General features: G+C 39.9%; 1 protein-coding gene across 1 annotated transcript in view; it reads right to left on the reverse strand.

Annotated features, from left to right (window-relative positions):
• Window positions 1-6,792: 6,792 nt before the first annotated feature.
• Window positions 6,793-21,668, reverse strand: part of rufy1 (RUN and FYVE domain containing 1) — a 54,001-nt gene continuing 39,125 nt past the window's right edge. Inside the window, exons 14-18 of the mRNA XM_080201541.1 lie at window positions 18,131-18,260; window positions 10,588-10,682; window positions 10,187-10,235; window positions 9,781-9,858; window positions 6,793-7,851 (exon numbers count right to left, since the gene is read on the reverse strand). Coding sequence (XP_080057667.1) covers window positions 7,708-7,851; window positions 9,781-9,858; window positions 10,187-10,235; window positions 10,588-10,682; window positions 18,131-18,260 — 496 coding nt within the window. The 3' untranslated portion in view covers window positions 6,793-7,707. The remainder of the gene's footprint in view (window positions 7,852-9,780; window positions 9,859-10,186; window positions 10,236-10,587; window positions 10,683-18,130; window positions 18,261-21,668) is intronic.

Genomic DNA, 21,668 nt, shown 5'->3' on the forward strand with positions numbered 1-21,668 from the left:
GGAGCAATAATTGGCTGGTTTGGATTTGTTCTACTTTTGTGGACAGTACATACCTGGGCAATTTTTCACATTGCTGGATAGATATCAGTGTTGAATCCAAACAAGAACAACATGTCTTCACGGCCAAATATTGTCAGGGCCCATAATCTTTGCAGTATCCAGTGCTATTTCTTGATACCATGTAGAGTAAATCGAATTGAAGGTTGGCATACGTGATGCTGGAGACCTCAGGAGGAGGTCAAGGTGGATCATCCAGTCGGCACTTCTGTTGTTTAATTGTCCATCACTAACTGTGCCATCAAACGCACTGTGTTTGAATTTAAGCTATTCCAATCTGATCTAATCTATCAAATCTGTTCCCAATATTAATCATTCAGAACCTTTGTTTGTAACAACTTCATAATTATCACAGAAGTTGGCAGTTTATTCAAGTGAGCCAAAAAACCCAATGTAAAAGTTTGAATAAGTTTCATTTTTAAAATTACTCTTGCAAAATAATTCACACTGGCTTTTAAATGTACACTTCCAGTTTATTATATATGGTTCTGTTTTGTTACTCCAGGCAGTCACGCCTGGAACATTTGGAAAAGATTTTAAAATGTAAGGCTTATAGTTTTTCAAACTGGTCTTTCAGGTCTCAAAAATTCTTCTGGCTCTGCAGCACCCACCTGCATCAACATATTTTCTGCTTTTTATCCCTGGAAATCAATTTGCTCAATTTCCTATCCCTCCCATGCCTAAGGTTATCATGTTCACACTTCTGACAGCTGTCAAATTTTGCCTTCACCTCATCTTGACCCAGGTTCACATTTCCAATGCTCAAACAGTCTGAGACTCCATCCCATGGCTTGCATTCAGCTTCTGCACTGATTCTCAGCACCAGGTTAGGTAGCTGTATCGGTTTTTAAAAAGCACTTATTGACTGCAATCTAGTTGCTGTGCTAGCTTCAGGGATGATTCCCATAATGGCCACCAAATCTTGTCAGAGGCCCAAAATAGGATTTGCATCAATGAGATTTTAGTTTGTAATTTTCTACAACTTCTCCAATGACATAATCATATTTTCAGTGAGGAAGAGTGTTAACACGCAAATAAGTGCGGCGTGCAGGAATGGGACGGCAGTAGTTATGGGAGATTTCAATCTGCATATTGATTGGTCGACCCATGTTGGACGAGGTGGGCTCGAGGAGGAGTTCTTGGAATGCTGCCGGGATAATTTCCTTGAACAGTGTGTGTTGGAGCCGACGAGGGAGCGAGCTATCTTGGATCTGGTGCTATGTAATGAGGCGGGTAGAATTAGGGACCTTGCGGTGAAGGATCCTCTTGGAGAGAGTGATCATTGTATGGTGGAGTTTCTGGTGCAGATGGAGGAGGAGAAAGTGGGTTCCCGGACACGCGTCCTTTGTTTGAATAGAGGGGAGTATGGTAGGATGAGAGAAGAATTGGCGAATGTGGACTGGGGGAGTGCGTTGGAAGGTAGGTCTGCTGAGGAGCAGTGGAGGATCTTTAAGGAGATCTTTCTTGGTGCTCAGCAGAAATTTATTCCGATGGTTAAAAAGGACAGTAGGAAGAGAGGTAATAAGCCGTGGATAACGAAGGAGGTGAAGGAAAGTGTTAAATTAAAAGCGGAGGAATTTAGAGTAGCTAAGAGTAGTGGGCGAGAAGAGGATTGGGAAAGGTTTAAATGTCAACAAAGATTGACAAAGAAGTTGATAAAGGAGGGTAGGAGAAGCTATGAGGCTGGGCTAGCACTTAATATAAAAAAGGATAGCAAGAGTTTTTATAAATATATAAAAAGGAAGAGGCTGGCTAGGGTGAACGTTGGTCCTTTAGAGGATGAGAAAGGGGAGCTAGTGGTAGGGGATGGGGATATGGCTAAGGTCTTGAATAACTTTTTTGTTTCTGTCTTCACGGAGGAGGACGTGAATAATTTGCCGGGTGTTAGCGATGGAAAGGTGGTAGGAATGGAGGGTCTTAATGACATTACTGTTACTAGAGAGGTGGTGCTCGACAGACTGGAGGGGCTGATTGTGGACAAGTCCCCAGGACCGGATGGAATGCATCCGAGGGTTCTGAAAGAAATGGCGGAGGTTATAGTGGATGCCTTGGTGGTTATTTTCCAGACGTCGCTGGATTCCGGGGAAGTGCCGGAAGATTGGAAAACGGCTAATGTTACGCCGTTGTTTAAGAAGGGTGCCAGGCAAAAGGCGGGGAATTATAGGCCAGTTAGTTTAACGTCTGTGGTAGGTAAAATGTTAGAATCCGTCATTAAGGAGGAAATTGCGAGGCATCTTGAAGGGAATTGCTTGATAGGGCGGACGCAACACGGTTTCATTAAAGGGAAGTCGTGTCTGACAAATTTACTGGAGTTCTATGAGGATGTGTCTAGGGCAGTGGATAGAGGAGAGCCGGTGGATGTGGTCTTTCTGGATTTTCAGAAGGCGTTTGACAAGGTACCTCACAAGAGGTTATTGCAGAAGGTCAGGGGACATGGAGTTGGGGGTAGGGTGTTAGCGTGGATAGAGGATTGGTTGTCAAATAGGAGGCAGAGAGTGGGGGTCAATGGGTGCTATTCGGATTGGCGGTTGGTGACTAGTGGGGTGCCCCAGGGGTCGGTGCTGGGGCCTCAGCTATTTACCATTTATATAGATGATCTGGAGGAGGGAACCAAGTGCAGGGTGTCGAAATTTGCTGATGACACCAAGATTGGGGGAAAGGCAAATTGTGCGGAGGGTGTGGAGAGTCTGCAGAAGGATCTAGATAGGCTGGGCGAATGGGCCAGGAAATGGCAAATGGAATTTAATGTTGGCAAGTGTGAGGTGGTCCACTTTGGTAGGAAGAATGGTAGGAAGGACTATTACTTACGTGGCGAAAAACTGCAGCAGGCGACGGTGCAGAGGGACCTCGGGGTCCTTGTGCATGAGTCGCAAAAACCCAGCTTGCAGGTGCAGCAGGTGGTCAGGAAGGCAAATGGGATGCTGGCCTTCATAGCGAGGGGGATTGAATATAAAAGTAGGGAGGTCTTGCTGCAGCTGTATAGGGCATTGGTGAGGCCGCAGCTGGAGTACTGTGTGCAGTTTTGGGCGCCGCACCTGCGCAAGGATATTTTGGCCCTGGAGGGAGTGCAGAGGAGGTTTACTAGGCTGATACCGGAGTTGAGGGGATTGAGCTATGAGGAGAGGCTGAATAAACTAGGCTTGTACTCGTTAGAGTTTAGAAGAATGAGGGGAGATCTCATTGAGACGTATAAGATGATGAATGGGATGGATAGGATAGAGGTGGAGAGACTCTTCCCGCTCAAAAAAGACAGTAGGACTAGGGGGCACAGCCTCAAGATAAAGGGGAGGCGGTTTAGAACGGAGTTGAGGAGGAACTTCTTCACTCAAAGGGTGGTGAATCTCTGGAATTCTCTGCCCGTTGAAGTGGTGGAGGCTGCCTCGCTAAATATTTTTAAGAAGCGGGTTGATGGGTTCTTGATAAGAGAGGGGATTAAGGGTTATGGGGAGAGGGCGGGAAAGTGGAACTGAGCCACAACAGATCAGCCATGATCTTATTGAATGGCGGGGCAGGCTCGAAGGGCTAGATGGCCTACTCCTGCTCCTATTTCTTATGTTCTTATGTAAGAGTGCAAGCCTGATTAGCATATTTTACAATAAATTTGCATGTAATTATAGGACTTAATGCATAATGTCACACTAGCATGAACCATTACTGGTTTTCAAAAACAATAACAGTGGTTAGCACTGCTACCTCATTGCACCAGGCACCCAACTTCAATCCCAGCCTTGGGTGAGTGTCTGTCTGGAGTTTGTACATTCTCCCAGTGTTTGTGTGGGTTTCCTCCCAGAGTCCAAAGATGTGCAGGTTAGGTATAATAGCCATGGTAAATTCCTCCTTGGTGTCCCAAAATGTGTAAGTTAGGTGGATTGGCCATGATAAATGTGTGGGGTTAGGGGATAGGATGGGGGATCAGGACCTGGAAAAGATATCTTGTCATCAAGTTGGTGCAGATTTAATGGGCCAAGTAGAATCCCTACAGTGTAAAAGGAGGCTATGAAATATTTTGTGGGTAAGTAGAACTTCTAGAATTACATTGAGTGCAGTATCCCTATCAGAGAAATGGACTTTTAGAATTTGGCTATTTTGTTCTCTGCCAAGAGCCAACCAACTTTTAAGTTTGGTTCATATTCCAGAATGGAAATTGATAATCAGTACTTTTGAATACTGCAGTTTAATTAAAGTCTGCTTATCGCATTGTGTTCTATTAATACTAGACTAGATTTAGCATTGAATTAGAGGCACAACAACAGGTGAGGGAAAGGGCCTGTCCCTGACACCAAGGATGTATTTGACCAAGTGTGGCAGCAAGGGGCCCTCACCAAATTGGAGTTAATGGAAATCAGGCGGAAAACCCTCCCTGGTTGGAGTCATACCTAGCCCAAAGGGAGATGATTGTGGTCATAGCAGTGTCCTAGGCCCAACCATCTTCAGATGTTTCATCAGTGACCTTTCTGCCATCAAAAAGTCAGAAGTGGGAATGTTCACTGATGATTGCATAATATTCAGCAACATTCACGACTCCTCAGACACAGATGAAGTCCATGTCCAAATGCAGTAAGACTCAGATGATATCCAGACCAGGACTGACAAGTGGCAGGTAACACTTGCACCACACTGGTGCTAGGCAATGATCATCTCCAATGAGTGAGAAAATCTAACCATCATCTCTTGACATTCATCAGCAGTACCATCACTGAATACCCCACTATCAAAATCCTGGGGATTACCATTTACCAGAAACTGAACCAGCCCTGTAAATATTATGGTTACAAGAGCAGTTCAGAGGTTCAGAATTCTAAGGTAACTCACTTCCTGTCCACTATCTTCAAGCACAAATCAGGAGTGTAATGGAATACACTATTTGCCTGTATGAGTGCTGCTCAACAACACAAGAAGCTTGGCACCATTGATTGGCATCTCATCTGTAAACATTCACTACCTCCATTAATGGAGTGAGTACCATCTATAAAATGCACTGCAGAAACTCACCAAGGCTCCTTAGACAGCTCCTTCCAAACCCACTATTGTCTAGGAGAAAGGCAGCAGACACCTGGAATAGTACTCCCTGGAAGTTTGCTGCTTCAAGCCACTCACTGTTCTAACTTTGAAATATATTGCCGTTCCTTAGCTACTGCTGGGTCAAAATCCTGGAACTCTCTCCCATATAGCACCAAGGGGCGTATCCACAGGACTGTAGTAGTTCAAGAAGGCAACTCACCGTCATAGTCTCAAGGGCAATTAGGGATGGGCAATAAATACTGGCTGCTCACAACCCACAAATGAAAAGTAAACTGTAGAAGCTTTTAGTCATCTTGTAACCATGCTTCATTATAGGATCAGTAATTGGAGCAGGAATTAAATCATAGGTAATATTTGAGATGTGTATTTGTGTAAAGACAAAGTACAAGGGATTTCAGTTTTTAGGAAACCAATCTAGCTATGCAAGTGCAAGCAACGGTAGTCCTACCAGTCAGCAACTAAGCACTGGATATGGAGTTAATGAAAGTCAAGCAAGCTTGAGTCTGTATGGTAAATGATGAAATAGCTGCTTTGCATAAAACACAATTTAGGCAGCATTTTCCCCAAATTGCAAAAGAAAAACCCACAGTTAATTTTCAAATAATTTTATAGGCAGCCAGGGTGGAATTACTGGAATTTGCAATGGAACGGGAGGCCGAGAATCCATGGAAATGAACAGGATGACTGAAATGTCAAGCATGAGCCAGTTACCAGCTTTAATTTGGTTATGTTTGCTTATCCTTTAAGAATGTTTATGTTAGTGTACACTAGTCACTTGCCTGTCAAAGTCCTGCCTCGATGTGGAGGTGCCGGCGTTGGACTGGGGTAAACACAGTAAGAAGTCTGACAACACCAGGTTTAAGTCCAACCAATTTATTTGATAGTAAACTCAAGCTCGAGGTTTGCCTCTTTGTCAGGTGAGTGGAGAGTACTGGCCTCAGACAGAGCATATAACAGCACAGACAGTTTACAGATTACTGATTAGAATGCGAATCTTTATACCTAACCTGCTGTTCAAGTCTTAAAGTGGCCAACAATGTGAGCATTCTAATCAGTAATCTGTAAACTGTCAGTGCTGTAATATGCTGTGAGGCCAGTACACTCCATTCGCCTGAAAAAGAGGCAAACCTCAAAAGCTTGTGAGTTTACTATCAAATAAATCGGTTGGACTTAAACTTGGTGTTGTCAGACTTCTTACTCTGTAAAGTCCTGCCTCACCAGCCTTCAATCTCTTCAGGGTGTGCTGCTTCTACAGCACCACCCCATACACATTCCCTTTGTGCAAGCACATTTTTGATGGTTGCTAATTGCTTTCATAATTACTCCAAACATAGAACTTATCTCCACATGAACTGCAGTTTTTTAACAAATTCAAAAGGAAAATGTAGATTTTCTTTTTAAATAACTGAATTACTTCAGAGGGGTTAAGGCTAGCTGATGAGTGAAGATACCATACCTCACTGTCCCCTTGAAAACTACAAGCTGCAGGGACCATGCTGAACTTGCATTTGTGATTTTGAATCTTAGGTATCTAAGCAATAGTATTTTATGTTCTCTGCTTAGGTGATTGAAGATATAAATGTTAATTTATTCGCAAGACACAATTTGCAGTAACCTATAAAGTTGAAAAGCGTAATTCCTAATAGAACATCTTGTGAAGTGGCAACAAAGCTTAAATTAGTGAAAATAACAGTCACAGCAGAATGAGTTGAATCTGTTTTATATTGAAGTGCATCAGACATTAGAAATATACAAAATAGTACATGGAGAAAAGATTTAACACATTCAGGGAAAAACACAAGTAAAACAAGTATAAAGAAAAATCTCAACTAAAAGCATACAATTGTGTTTTTCACATGCATACATTTCTCCCCTCCTGTGGCAGAACAGAACACTCTTATGCCTTGTTCTGGCAAAGCTGTGGTGCAACTGTACATTTCGATGTTCACAAGGTGCAAGTGACAGTTGCACAACATTTTATTTCCAGCAGTATAATGGGCTACATAATTAAATTCGTATGTCTATATTCTACACCATCAATACAGGTATTGCAATTTAATGTTATCCAACAAAGGCACATGGAGCCATAAAAATAGCTTTGAAGTACAAATACAATATTATGGCACTGCAAACCTGAAAAATAATTTTTTCCATCTTCAGCCACCATTCATTCTCAATGGTATTGACCATAACTGAGTGAAGAGGATACATTGGTTAGTATTAGTCATGTAAGAGAACTGATATAATCAGGCTCGGAACCAATTTAAAACATTTTTGGGAGGGAGAGATTAAACAAAGGAGAAAACAGGCCAGGAATGCAGTTAGTATTTGGAAATGAAGGTTAATGGCAATCTGTGTTACTATTCTTGACATATTTTTGTAATAAAGGTACTGTATGACCTTACATATAGAGCAAAATATCAAAACTTTTGATTACATTTCTAGTATTTGACTTGTGTCAATTTGGTCAATCACTTAATGCAAGCCCTTTCATTTGGACAGTTACATGAAAATATTCAGCTTTGAGTTTCAGAAAAGATATTGGCATATAGAACTTAATTTCTGTAACAGCTTTACTGATACAGTAGAGCTAAACCAGCTGGCACTAATCCTGCTGAATTCAACACCTCAGGAAGCATTTGAAGAACATCTCTGTAGTAGTAGCGTATGGCAAGTATCACAGACCCGCACAGGTTTAGGATAAGATGGTAGTGCTAACTCATTACTAGAACAGTTGTTGCAGAAGATGTCACCACAGTTTCTACAATGATGCTGGCAGTAGGGAAACACAGGATAAAAAAAACGGTTAGAGTAAGGTAATTTTATGTCAACATGTTTAAACAGTTTCTCTTTCCTCTTCTTCTCAGCAGCTCATGCTGAGATACCTCCACACTTTTCTTACCGTAATTGCATTCCAGGAACTTAAAAGTACTGGAAGAATATTTTAGTATTACAGGCAGATTTGTCCTCACCCATCATTCAGGCTTGTAGATTGTATCCAGTGATTGGAAGAGTCTTGTTTTTTTTTAAAATTGGTATCTTTCAGCACTTTAAATCAAAAAGGCACTTAGTTTTTTTGGGGAGAACTGCCCTTCTAGGAGTCTTGGACTAGAAGCAGAATCAAAAAAATACAGCCATAGCTTTGAAATTTGGAAACACATCTATGTGCAAAAAAGTGGTAGAAGTTTGGAACTCTTCTGCAAATGTCATGGATGCTAGAACAATTGTTACTTAAATCTGAGACTGACAGATTTTTGATTAACTGAAGGCACAGTTTCCCTCCCTCCCTCCTCCTCTGACCAAAAAAAGGCCACTGTGAGAAGGTAAAAGTGAAGGCATAAAGAGGTATGGCACAAAGGCAAATATTATGGGAGATAGGTCACAGATTAACCACAATCGTACTGAACAATGGAACAGGCTTGTCCCTATATTCCCATTCACAGACAGAGATATCAGCACATCAGCTCAGTTAACAATGTTGTTCTGTAAGTGTATCCAATTTTCAACAGACTTTTCAAAGCAGAGAGCTCTTCAATGATGATTCTGGAACCATCTAACTTGAGCAAATATTTTATATGAAAATAAAATTTCCTCTAGTTTTAGTGGCTATGGGAATATCTATATTTGACAAGTATTACAAATTAACATATATAACTTAATTTCTGGAGACATGGGATCATAGAAACAGTGAAAGTCATCCTGTGATATAGCCCCAGGCATCTTTTGGAGATCAATGTTCAAAATAATTGGAAGAGATCCAGGATTTGCTTGCTTACCAATTGCTCAGCAAGCAGTACATTACAGACACACCAAGGCTGTAGCTAGAATTCTTTGAACTTCCGTTCTCCATCTAGCAAGGTATTGACTACCAGATGTCATTGCTGCATAGAATTGCTCAAAATTAAAACAGCAGTCACTGATTGTCTTGATATTTTCCAGGATTTTAGATTAATTATTAAACAGCGAGTCTTCTTACTGGTATCTCCCTCAAAGTAGGCCAATTTAAGACGGGCATGAACAACACTGACCTGTCTCTGAACAGCAGAACAAACACTTTTCACCAGCTATCCAGCAAAACAGAATGTGATCAGGACCACATTTTTAGTCTAAGTTTAGTGTAGCCTGGGAAAATGAGATGGAGAAAAGCTTTTTATTTTTCCTGCTCACCCCACCAAATAGATTTGCAGGTGTGGAAGGAGTCATTTTAGCAACTGAAAAAGGCTAAATAGAAAAAAAATGCATTTACATGGAACAGTATTAGGAAGACAAGTGTTTTCTAATCTGAATAAATAAAATTGGGTCTGATTAAGAGAGAAAACAAAGATGAAGGGCACAATGAAAGAGAAAAAGGGAAGGCAAGATGGATCTGCCAATTGTGTAGTGAAGAGGACAGAGGAATAAGGAATAATATTCTTAATGCAGTGGTTCAAGAAGTTAGCTCAGCATCACCTTCTCGGCATCAATTAGAGATGGACAATGAATACTGGCTTAGCCAGCGATGCCCATCCTGTAAACAAATAAAAAATGTACAAAGGAGTGAAGGACAACAATAAGGATTTAAAGCTAAAGCATGTGAAATAAACTCTGAAGAAATGCAGTTCTTAAAATTGGCAATGTTACATTTTGAAGCCACTTTGATCCTGGAGAACAATAATGATTAGTTAAATTGAGTGAAAAAGTCATTAACTATTTGAGCAATACCTTTCTTCTCGAGATTGAAAATTCTTTCTCACACTGTTTGCAGGACGTTGCTTCATCATCCTTCAGCCAAGCATTTCCCTATCAATAAAAGCAGTTTTACACCAGAGCTCAGCAAGAAATTAAGACATCATCAATTTGTTCAGCATTACATTACCTATATTTAATTTGGTATTATAATTCTGTTGTTCAAATTAAGTTACATAAAAAAGTACAAGATCATTTCAACTAAAAAGTTACCTCCACAAATGAGACAAGTTAAATTGTTTGTGGCCCAAAAGCAGCCTTGAAATACAAAGGCTACATGAAAAAAAGCACGAAGGAAAACATATACTAAGCCAAGTATTCATCATGATGCTTCAAGCTCTAATGAACTGTGCAAGGTTTCAAGGTGTTGTCAAATAAATACCTTTAATGCTTTATTGACCTCTTTAAAGTCCTCCATTTTCAATTTTGATCTGAGGAAAAAAAGTTAAATATCACCATTCTTGCTGATTTAGCTAGCTTAATAGGATTTGACGCAGCTACTTCAATTATTTATAGAAAAGCATTAACAAATCCAGATCTATACCAAAATATCAACTTTCCTTAAAAATATTTTATTTTTTTGTGGATATATGGAACTCTACATTTTGAAATTGTTAAATTTTGAAACTTGTTAATTTAGTTATCAAATTAGCCACAAACCTACATCTGAATCCATTTAGATGAGTATTACTCTCAATATTCTGTGTCACCTTCGTCTTTGAGGGACAAAAATGAGCCCGAAGTTGAAACCAAGCATCTAAACATGCAAAAACAGTGACTTACTGACTAAGATGGAGTCCCATTTCTTGTAGTGCCTGTTCTTGTTCTTCGCAGATCTTTTGTAGTTGCTTTTTTTCATCCCTCAACTTCTGCATTTCCTGTAACACAAATAAGTAAATCATTTAGGAATGATTACTGCAAATGGTACAATACTCTGCTGTTATTAAGAGGCTCAGTAGCAGCTTTGTGATGTTGTTCTAGTACGTGGAACACAAATTAGAATTCAAACAAAAAAAAATGTACACATCACTACTGATTCTATTTCCTTCTCTTTGTATTATATGTCAATTTGTCCAGTTAAAAAACATGAAACCTACCAAAAATTTTATCTATCACATTTTTTCCATTCATATGGGCCAACTGGGGAGGCAGTGGCATAGTGGTACTGTCACTGGACTAGTAACCCAGGGTAATACCTGGGAACCCAGGTTCAAATCCCATTTACAGATGGTGAAATATCAATTCAATATAAAAAAACTGGAATTAAAAGTCTAATGATGATCATGAAACTTGTTGCTTGTCATAAAAACCCATCTGGTTCACTGTCCTTTAGGGAAGGAAATCTGCCATCCTTACCTTGTCTGGTCTACATTTGACTCCAGGCCCGCAGCAACGTAGTTGATTCTTAGGGATCGGCAACAAATGTTGGCCCAGCCAATGATGTCTGCATCCCATGACAAAAATAACAGTTTTGCACCTTCTATTCTGTGCATTTTTCAGCTGTTAATCTATGACATCATATGTGGCTGTAAAATGCCCATACACATCACAGTGGATTCTACTAAACCATCTTCAGCACAAGATATTTTACATTCAAAATATCAAGAAGCAGTTCTTTGACAGAACATGACAGACCATGCACCAATATACATGAACTGTCAGGTACCAAATATCTTTTACACGCCATAACAGGAAAGCATCACAAAAGTCAAAATGTACCAAATACAAGTGATGGGAGATTGATGATCACTTTCAGAAGGCATAACTAAGCTACATTGCTCCTTTTATAATGAACCCAGTGCTTTAGGAAGCCTTTAGTTTCTTTGCATTTTAATACCTATGCAAAGAGGAAACTTGGGTTACTCTTACTTAGAGTACTGAAAATCATCTTAAGCCCTCGATAAGATGTTTGCACACCACACTGGCTCAGATTTGAGTTAAATTTGCTCTGGAAGAAATGTGTTTGGTATACAATTTTTTTTTGAGTACAGAAAAGAAAGGCATACTAAGCTTTTCATCGTGCACCTATCAGGTCTTAAATAAACAATGGTCCCTGGTGCATTTTCCATGTCAACAACTCAACCAGAGTTTACTACGCAACCAATCAGCACCCTTTTCTCATGCGATATAAATTGGCGTTGCCACTGAAATTTGGCATTCTTGCATCTGTCCTGACAAGTGCAAGCCAAAAAGCTTTGACAGAATGTCTCTCTTCTCAGCAATACTCAAGTTCTGTATCACCCAACTATTTGCATATTTTTTCCTTCCCTAACAAAGCTGTGGGAACAGTTACGAGTAATGTGCCAATAATAAATTTCCAAATTGTGTGTGTGTGTGTGTGTGTGTGTGTGTGTGTGTGTGTGTGTGTGTGTGTGTGTGTGTGTCGGGTGTCGGACCAGAATCCCAATAATTCAACAATTTTTCTATTTTGGCATAAATGAGAGGATAGGGTACTTCAGTCCAGGAGTAATTCTGCTGACAAATTAGGGTTCGACCATTGTAAAAACAAAGTTTAACTCTTAATAAAATGAAGCAGCTTAACTCTCAACAGCTAAACAATGGTTAAAAACAAAAGGAAACACTTTCAATGTCTATTTATCATTGTTTCAATTCCAAATAAGCAACTTTCTCCTACAATTGCTAACTGTATTTAAAAGTCCACTTATATACCATAAATATACTTGCTATATAAAAGGTGTAAATCAGTCTTGAAGCTTTCAGAGAGATTGAGTTTTTAAAGCCGCTTGCAAACCTCTGTCTTAAAACAAACCACAGAACTGAAAGCTGTTTACTCTGCTCCTCCCATTAACCACATCATCACATGATCCTATCAACCTAATCAAAATCCCCAGAGGAAAATTTCATCTTTCAGCAACAATCCATTAAGCTCTCTCCGAAGTAGAGAGCTCCCCCAGCTTCTGACCTGTATTCCTACCACACATACCAACCATAGTGGTTATACTATTTATCACAATACATAGAGACTCCAAGGCCAGATTTGAGGACTAAAATGCTAAAAAAAAATGTAATTTAGTTTCATATAGCTTGAACAATGTTCAGTGACAGTATGGTCGGTGTAGGAGTCCTGACACACAGTTAACATAGGACTGAGTACACAGTGACTCAGTGGGTCATGTATTCCCTTACATCAGCCTAGTATTGGCACAAGCCATCTTAAGAGAAAATAAACTGTGGTACAAAGGAAATCCCATGGTCCAGCTATTAACTAGCACAGAAGCCGGTCACCCCAGGCCAAGGGAAACAATACCCTGACTGACCAGTAGAGCTACTATGCCAGTGCTGTAGAGCAAAGCTCCCCCCACAGACAAGACCTATACTCTGCATATTTAGCCCAACGCTTCCAAGCTAACAGGACTGGACACTTCAGCGAACTGCACAAGGCCAAAACAGCTAAACACAAGACCCAAAATGATTCGGAAGGTAGAGATGCACACCAGGAGAAGACAACCATGTTTCAAGGACGAGGTCAAAGATCCAGGATTATCATTTTGGATTGCAGACATTTTGGTTAACGGCCATCTCACAAACTTTAAATCAGTGTTACAGTCCTGTCAGACAGAGAATCATGGCTGGTAACCCAATAGCTGGTGCCACCCATGATACACCTACGTATAGCAGGAGGCAAAAAGCTCCTTGCGAAAGGGATCCTACAAGTCACACCAAGATAAAGGATACTAAACCACAAAATCTGTGTCAAACCTAACCTTCTACAAAAGATCGATGAGGTCAACCAACAAGGGCCTGGCTTCAGTATAAAAGTGAATTCCCAAAGCTCTTCACAGGACTGGGTGATTGGAAAATGCAAACAAGATCACACAGAGGGAGGATGCTGAGCCAGTCCCAAAAATTAAACAGGTCCCTCTGTGCTTTTGCCAACTTAACATAGTTCAATGAAGCCATAGCCAGAGAAGTACATCCCATGACTTCAGTGGATGAAATCCTGACTAAACTCTGAAGTTGGATATCAACAACAACTTTTCACAGCTTCCTCTTGACAAAAAGTCCAGACTACCAACCACACATTACCCACTTTGTCGGAATCTGCTTTACCTACCTGCCATTTGGAATCATTTAGCCACCAGAAATATTTCAATGGATGATGTCAATCATTTTGCAGGGCCTACACAGATGACACACTGGTTCATGGTCCAATGGTGGAAATGGCAAGGGAAACACAGCAGTTTCAGAAGTGCTTGCAGGAAGCAGGGCTTGCACTGAATTCAGTTCTGATCCGCATCAGCAATAAATGCCACACAGCAGACCAACAGGAAACTAAAGCTATTAGCAACTTCCGAACTCCATCCTTGGTTCCAGGCCTTCAGTGATTTTTGGGAATGGTGAACCCACTAGCAAAAATTTTACGAAATTTGGCCTAAATCTGAGGCATCTGCTAAAGACCAAACATGGTGCTGGGACTTGTATCGAGACCAAGCATTCACTCACATTAAGGTGACGCTGCTCTTCACCGACATTGTAGCTCACTGTGCTCCATCCCTGCTCACCACCATAGCAGCTGATGCTTGGTACACAGGCTTTCGAGTGGTCTTATTTCAGGAACAACTGGATGCAAGTCATCAACCAGTGTTCTACACTTCCAAAGAGCTCTCAGACATGGAGATGAGATACACTATCACTGAAAGGGAAGCCCTAGCAGTCATAGTGGGTATGATAAGTTTTCAGATAATGTCATCAGTCTCAAGGTCACAATTGAAACAGACCATAAGCTACCAGTTTCATTACTGGATGAGAAGGAGCTAGCAAAGATGCCTCACAGGGATACTGCCAATGCCTCATGTATATGTCAAAGGTAACAATTAAACAATGGCAGACATTTTCCAGAGCCACAAAAAGCCTTCCAACAAAACAGAATATCCTGCCAGTGACCACAAGTAAACTTCAATAGATTTATTAGGAACAAATGCATGAGAAGTATTATCACATCTACCATTACTGCTAACAAGATGGCCAGGAGATCCTGTAATGGTATCATGAAAGCTTAGAATGAACAGTACAGCGCAGGAACAGGCCCTTTGACCCAAAGACACCAAATTAAACTAATCGCTTCTGACTGCCCTTGGTCCATATCCCTCAATTGTTTGCATATTCATATGCTTATCTAACACCAGCCAACTCCTGGCTTGAATACTTTACTGCCTATATACATAGTGCTTGTAGTTAAACATATAGTTAACCTACTTAAGACTATGAAGACTTCCTGAATGGTATCCCACGCTCTAGAACAGATGGTACAGCTGCCTTGAAATTATACTGGCCAGCTCCTTCTGTTCTAGTATAAGCCTAAAAAAACTTCTTGTTGACCTAACAATTATTGCTAATTGGCTTATAACTAACTTCCCAGGGATAAACTGCTTGGAAGTAAGAATAACAGCAGTAGCTATGAATGGCATGGGTTCTTGATTCCATCCATGCAGTACAAGGACTGAAATACTGAATGAAACACATATTTAAACAGAGAATAAAAAGCAAACAAAGGAATAAGAAAAAAAGACTATATGCAGGTGTTCAGGAAAAGACTGTGAGCAAAGCAAGCAAAAAAAAAATCAGAAGTGCAAAGGTCAGAGGCAGTGGTCTCCTGAGGCTAAGAAAATTCCAGAAATAATTCAGTGAAGAAGACTGGATAAATATGTGATCAGAATGCACCAATTTTATTTTTGGCCACCCAATGTGACACTTGCAGACATCAAACAACGCATGCAAGAATTTCCAAATTAATGCAGAGAAATTCTCAAAAAGAGTTTTGTATCTGTCTGATATTAAATACATCTTCTGCCTGTAGAGCTAAAATTTCACTTGTCCTCATCCATAGAGTTTACATATAAAATGGCACACAGTCATTAAATTTTTGTTGTGTAGACCAAACAATAGTTAATATTTAAGTTGACCAAAACATTGCGGCTGAGCACTGAGGGGAAAAAAATTCACTTCATCCAGCTATTTTTTCCTTGGATTTTCCTGAACCATTTAACTACAGTCTGTAGTGACAGATGGGGTAGCCATCTATCAAAACACAGCTTTTACAAATTGTCAACTACCTAGTTTCAAATCTCAAAAGAGATTAAATTACTTAGTATTATGGCAATACTGGATTTCTTGTTCAAACTTCACTATTATCAAATTATTAAATTAGATACAGCACTTCCTAACCAATAGAAGACAGCAGAGCCCACCAGAATACAATAATTAACAGGTGGGGTGTAAACTTCAATTCCCTGATGGTAGGTTGAGATGCAGAGATCGAATCAGTGGTTTACTGCAACATGTTGAGCTTCATGCCATCTGTGGTGGGTTCATACTTGTAATACATTTGAATGTCATGAATACTCAGTGTAACGTCATTTAAAATTAAATCCTACCTTCAAGATAAAGTCAGCAGTGCAGCATTGCACCCAATTCATGTTTAAAGGCAGCATGTACCAGTTAGCTTTGGGCAGTTGTGTACATGGTTTTCCTTGACTAAGTCTATGACACAAGTGAGGGAAGCAGGAGAATGACAACCTGCATGAAGACTCGGAATTAGCAAGTATGAGTCAGTGGAAGAGGGAAGGGTTTGGTGTCCAGGCTGTGGTGGGAATAGTTAGTCCAAATAAGAAGATAGAGGAGCCTAAAATGGCATTATCAATACAGTCCAAATCTGTGTATACCCTCAGGGTGATGGCTGGAAAATCCCTGTAGGGCTTTGAGATCACCTAAGCCACTTCTACTCCCCATGTTATGAGTTATCTTGGGCAATGTCCTTTCCAATACATAAAAGGGAAGGCCAGCTGAGCCTGCAAGTTTAGTCACGTCCCACTGACTGCAACTCTAGATGCTAATGTGGGCATGCAATAAAGAGTGAACAGGAGAACATAATATATTCCCCCAACTCTCCTATGACCATTAACGCATGCCAAGAATGAGGCATGCCAGTACACTGAGGCCTCTGACCAAATAAATATAATGCATACATGAATAAAGTGAAACCAATGTCATGCAAAATATTTACAAGTGACACATAAAGAAACACACATACCACCACTGTGATCTCAAATCTTTGTTAGTGATCGGGTCATCCTCTCCAAGAGATGTCCTTTCCAGGGTACCTCCAGGAGATTGGTCTTGGGACCCTTACTCTTCAGAAGATACAAAGGCAACCTTTCCAAAAACTTCAAAGCCAGACTCCAACCATTCACAGGTGATTGCATGATCTAGGCATCAGGGAGCACTCAAGATCATATCAATTCCAAGATGATCTTTTGGAATTACAAAATTGGTAGGACATACGGGAGATGGAAATCAATACCAAAAATTGATTTGTCAAATCACTGACCAACAAAAAGGATCCATCAACAGATAGCTTTAAGTTCTGTAATCATATCACATAGATACATAAAACCTGGGGTTCATCTGAATAAACTATCAATGGGGTTTCCACATTCAACAGCTAACATTCAAAGCAAATAGGGTTCTTGGATTTTGAACCTTCAGTATTTCAACAAAAATATCAGAATGACAGCTTACTTGTTTGTCCAACCGGGAATATGCAAGTGGTTTCTTGGATTCTTATTTGGCAAGAGATATAAATCAAATTGAAGCAATCCAAAGGCGAGCTACAAAATTCTACATGAATCAGCATGGGAAATACACCAGTGTCACATCCTTGATTAAAGATGTGGAATGGGAATAACTACAGCAAAGGAGAGAGAAAAGTAAACTGATCAGGTTCGCCAAAACATGGAATGAACTGGTGGGAATTGACAGAAATAAGTACCTAGTATCCTCCAGCAATGGCATAATAAGGTACCCATCCATACAAACCAGAAAGACCATTTGCTTCCAAGACAGAATATCAACAATCTTTCTCTTCAGGAACAGTGCCATAATGGAACAAACTGCCAAAGAAAATACTCACAGCCCCATCATTTGAAATCTTCAAGACCCATCTTTAGATTATCTCCATTTATAAGTTCTTCATTATCATGACTAGCATATCAATGAGTTATGTCTGGCTCAGCTAGTGCAAACCACTTTCCTTATTATGGGAGGAATATGGGAGTCAGTCAGTGATGTTGACACAATCAAACCAGGAGCAGAAACCTGTTCTGGGCCTTCACCAGTGAAATTTATAAATTTATCTTGAAAGAACCATTGAGATTATCCTCAACTAGAACAGCAAACATGCAAGCTGGAATTATGGAGCCAAACGTCTATGGTTCCAAAAGCTCGAATTTCCCAGAATACTGACTTGTTCAATGCCAGTTTGAAAAAACAAGATATTTATCTGCAGAGGAAAAAAAAACACATTTACCTTCTCTAACCCTGACTTCTGCTGCAACTGAGCTTTTAACTGAGATGTTACATCTCTCTCTTGTTGCAACTGTTGCTGAAGACTTTGCCTTTGTTCCTTCTCAGCCTTAAGTTCTGAATCCAAGATAGAGCTATAATTTTTAAAAAAAATTACGACAATTAATTGAAATATTTTATTCAGTGTCAATTTTAAAGTTAGATCAACAACAACCTGACCTAGCTGCTCAACTGATTAATCATGGTATCATATTGGCTATGGAATAGAGGCAAGAAACATTTTATAACATGTCATCAATAGCAAAATTGGCATTCACATTGCTATTAGCACAAGGCACATCCTTTAAAGCATTTAAAAATCAAACAATATAATCCACCTTATATAAGGCCAAGCAGGTAAATGCCCTGGTCTAAGATCCAACTCTCTTCTTGCATCTCATATCTACTCATCCGAAACATTCTGGAGATGATGTTGATTTGGGAAGTTAGGGTAGATGCAGGAAAATTTGAACCCAAGCCAAAATCGGTTTAATACTCAATGCTCAGGTGATAGTTGTAGACTTCAGGATCATGAAAATGGGCCGAAGTGTGGCAGGTGGAATTCAATACCTTAGTGTTCATGTGCGCAAATCTTAAAAGTAGCAGGGTAGGTTGATAAGGTGGTAAGAAAAGCATGCCGGTTACATGGGGTTGTAAGCAGAAGGCTTAGAATATAAAAATAAAGAAATCACAGTAAATCGCTGGATAATTCACATTTCAGGAAAGACGTAAAGGCTTTAGAATACGTACAGAAAAGATTGATCAGACGTCATCAGAAATCAGGGATTCAGTTGAAATAAATATGGAAAAGTTAGAACTGTTCACTTTAGAACACAGAAGGTTCCAGAGAGGTGACCTAACAGAATTTAAGTTGCAAGGTTTTGCTGAGGTAAATAGAGGAGACAATTGCCTCTAGCAGGTGGGTCAATAACCAGATGCTATAGATTTATAATTGTTGGCACATGATCTGGAAGGGAAATATTCAGGGCCTGGAACATTCTGGCTGAAAAAAGTGATGCAAGATGATGCCATAAAGAATTTTAAAACAGGGAGTTGGACAAGTACTCAAGGAACTTTATAGGATTTTGAACAAAAAAAAAGTGTAAAATTAAGTAACAATGCTCTTTCAAAGAGTCAGCACAGACTGGATGGACAAAATTGCCTTCTCCAGCACCCTTTGAAAGTTTATCTATAACTCTGAACGAACATCCATCCAGTCAATAAAGGATGGAAATCGATATGAAAGAAAGTAAAACCTTTTAAATTGTTGAGTGAGGATGTGGGGGAAAGAAAGAATGCAAAGGATAGAAAATGTAAAATCCAATTCTAGTTTTGAAATTTTCCATTAAGCTTGCCTCATCTGCTTTTTGAGGGGTCCAAGTTAGGGGAAAGGGCTCCACATTTCCATTATTCTAATGTGAAGGCACGCTTACTGACTCCCCTCTTAAATGACCCAGCTTCAAATTTGTAAAGTTGCACCACTTTGTTCTGAACTTCCCCACTGCAGGAAATAGTTCATCTCCATCTATGCCATCAAAACCTTTATTTTGAATATCACTTAGGTCTTCTATAGTCAAGATAATAGATGTCCATGCAACCTTTTCTCTGATATAATGCTTTTAGCCCAAGCATTACTCTGGTCACTCTGCTGCACCCCTGTGCCAAAGCCAAAACATCTTTTGAGACGCTGTGCTCATAAGTGAATGAATGATTAAACTTAGAATAATTATGTTACATTAATAATTACGTTTTGTAAGTATTTAATACATCTGTCCAAATGGTTCAGAAAGCTTAACACTTTGGTTAGATCTTCAAGGTTTGGTAGATCGGAATGTCTAACGGGCAATGTTCTTTTTTTTTTGAGGGGCAGGGGAGCAGCACTGGAGGCAAAGGAACAATCTCACTCCTGATTGCTATTTAGTCAAGACAAGGTAATGATCAACTGCAATGCACTGAAGAAGAGTGGAAGCTTTTTTTTTGGCGCATAAGACATCACAGTGGCTAGCTGGGCTGAAAGACCGGCTTCTATTCTGGAAATTCTAAGCAGGCGAAATGTAAAATTTATAATTACATTATCAAGGACCAAATCTGTTAAGATAGATGAATGGTAAGTTTGTGATTGCGTTAAGATCAAATTTCTTAACTACAGTTATAAATGATCTCACTGATTCTTAATGAAAAATTGCAAGTTAGGTACAGATAAAAATCCTTTAAACATGGCTTTATTTTCCCCTCTCCAACTGCTGCAGTTCAAAATTTGAAGCATTTGATTGATTTGTACCCTATCCACTAGCTTACAAGGTTATAGAAAGTATAAATAAGTTTTCCTTTTCAAAAAAACCTTTACAGCAGTTCTTCTGTGGAGATCTGCAAACATCCTTTTCTTCCAGCAAAAATATGGAATTCCAAGCATTGGAAAAATGCTGAGCTGAAGGACCACTGAACCCAGGGTGATAGGGTTGTTAAGAAGGCATACGGTGTGTTAGCTTTTATTGGTAGAGGGATTGAGTTTTGGAGCCATGAGATCATGTTGCAGCTGTACAAAACTCTGGTGCGGCCACACTTGGAGTACTGCATACAGTTCTGGTCGCCGCATTATAAGAAACACGTGGAAGCATTGGAAAGGGTGCAGAGGAGATTTACCAGGATGTTGCCTGGTATGGTGGGAAGGTCTTATGAGGAAAGGCTGAAGGACTTGAGGTTGTTTTCGTTAGAGAGATGGTTAAGAGGTGACTTAATTGAAGCATACAAGATGATCAGAGGATTAGATAGTGAGAGCCTTTTTCCTCGGTTGGTGATGGCTAGCATGAGGGGAGCTTTAAATTGAGGGGTGATAAATATAGGACAGGTGTCAGAGGTAGGTTCTTTACTCAGAGGAGAGTAGGGGCGTGGAATGCCCTACATGCAGCCAACTTTAAGGGCATTCAAATGGTCACTGGATAGTCTTATGGATAATATTGGAATGGTTTAGTTTAGAGGGTCATTAGGTCGGTTCCACTGGTCGACGCAACATTGAGGGCTGAAGGGCCTGTACTGCACTGTAATGTTCTAAGCTCACTGTCAGTGTTTACTCCATAGGAAAGGGTTTTTATTTATTCGTCTGAATGCTGATTCGGAAGGACTTGAGACTCTGGCATGGATCATGTAAAGTGAAGTTTATTTGAAGTGTAAAACTTTAAAAGCATGATTAAACAATGTAGATGACGTAACAAAGGGTAGGTAGATACTTGCACAGTTTTACTTTTTTTAGAATTTAACTTGCCCTTTAAGTAAATTCATGCACATTAGTAGCTCATAGCTGAAGTATTATTATCGCCAGCTAAAGATCAAATTATTCCATCTGATTTTAAATAGACAAATAAATTAAAAGTTGTATGCATTAAGGAACCATAAGGTCATTGGAAACCAATGGCGAGATTGGTTTCCAATGCACTGGGTTCATTATAAAGGAGCAATGTAACTTAGTCATGCCTTCTGAAAGTGAACATCAATCTCCCATCACT

The sequence above is a fragment of the Carcharhinus amblyrhynchos genome, chromosome 13 (assembly GCF_965287045.1).
Source record: "Carcharhinus amblyrhynchos chromosome 13, sCarAmb.v2.hapA, whole genome shotgun sequence".
Lineage (NCBI taxonomy): Eukaryota > Metazoa > Chordata > Chondrichthyes > Carcharhiniformes > Carcharhinidae > Carcharhinus > Carcharhinus amblyrhynchos.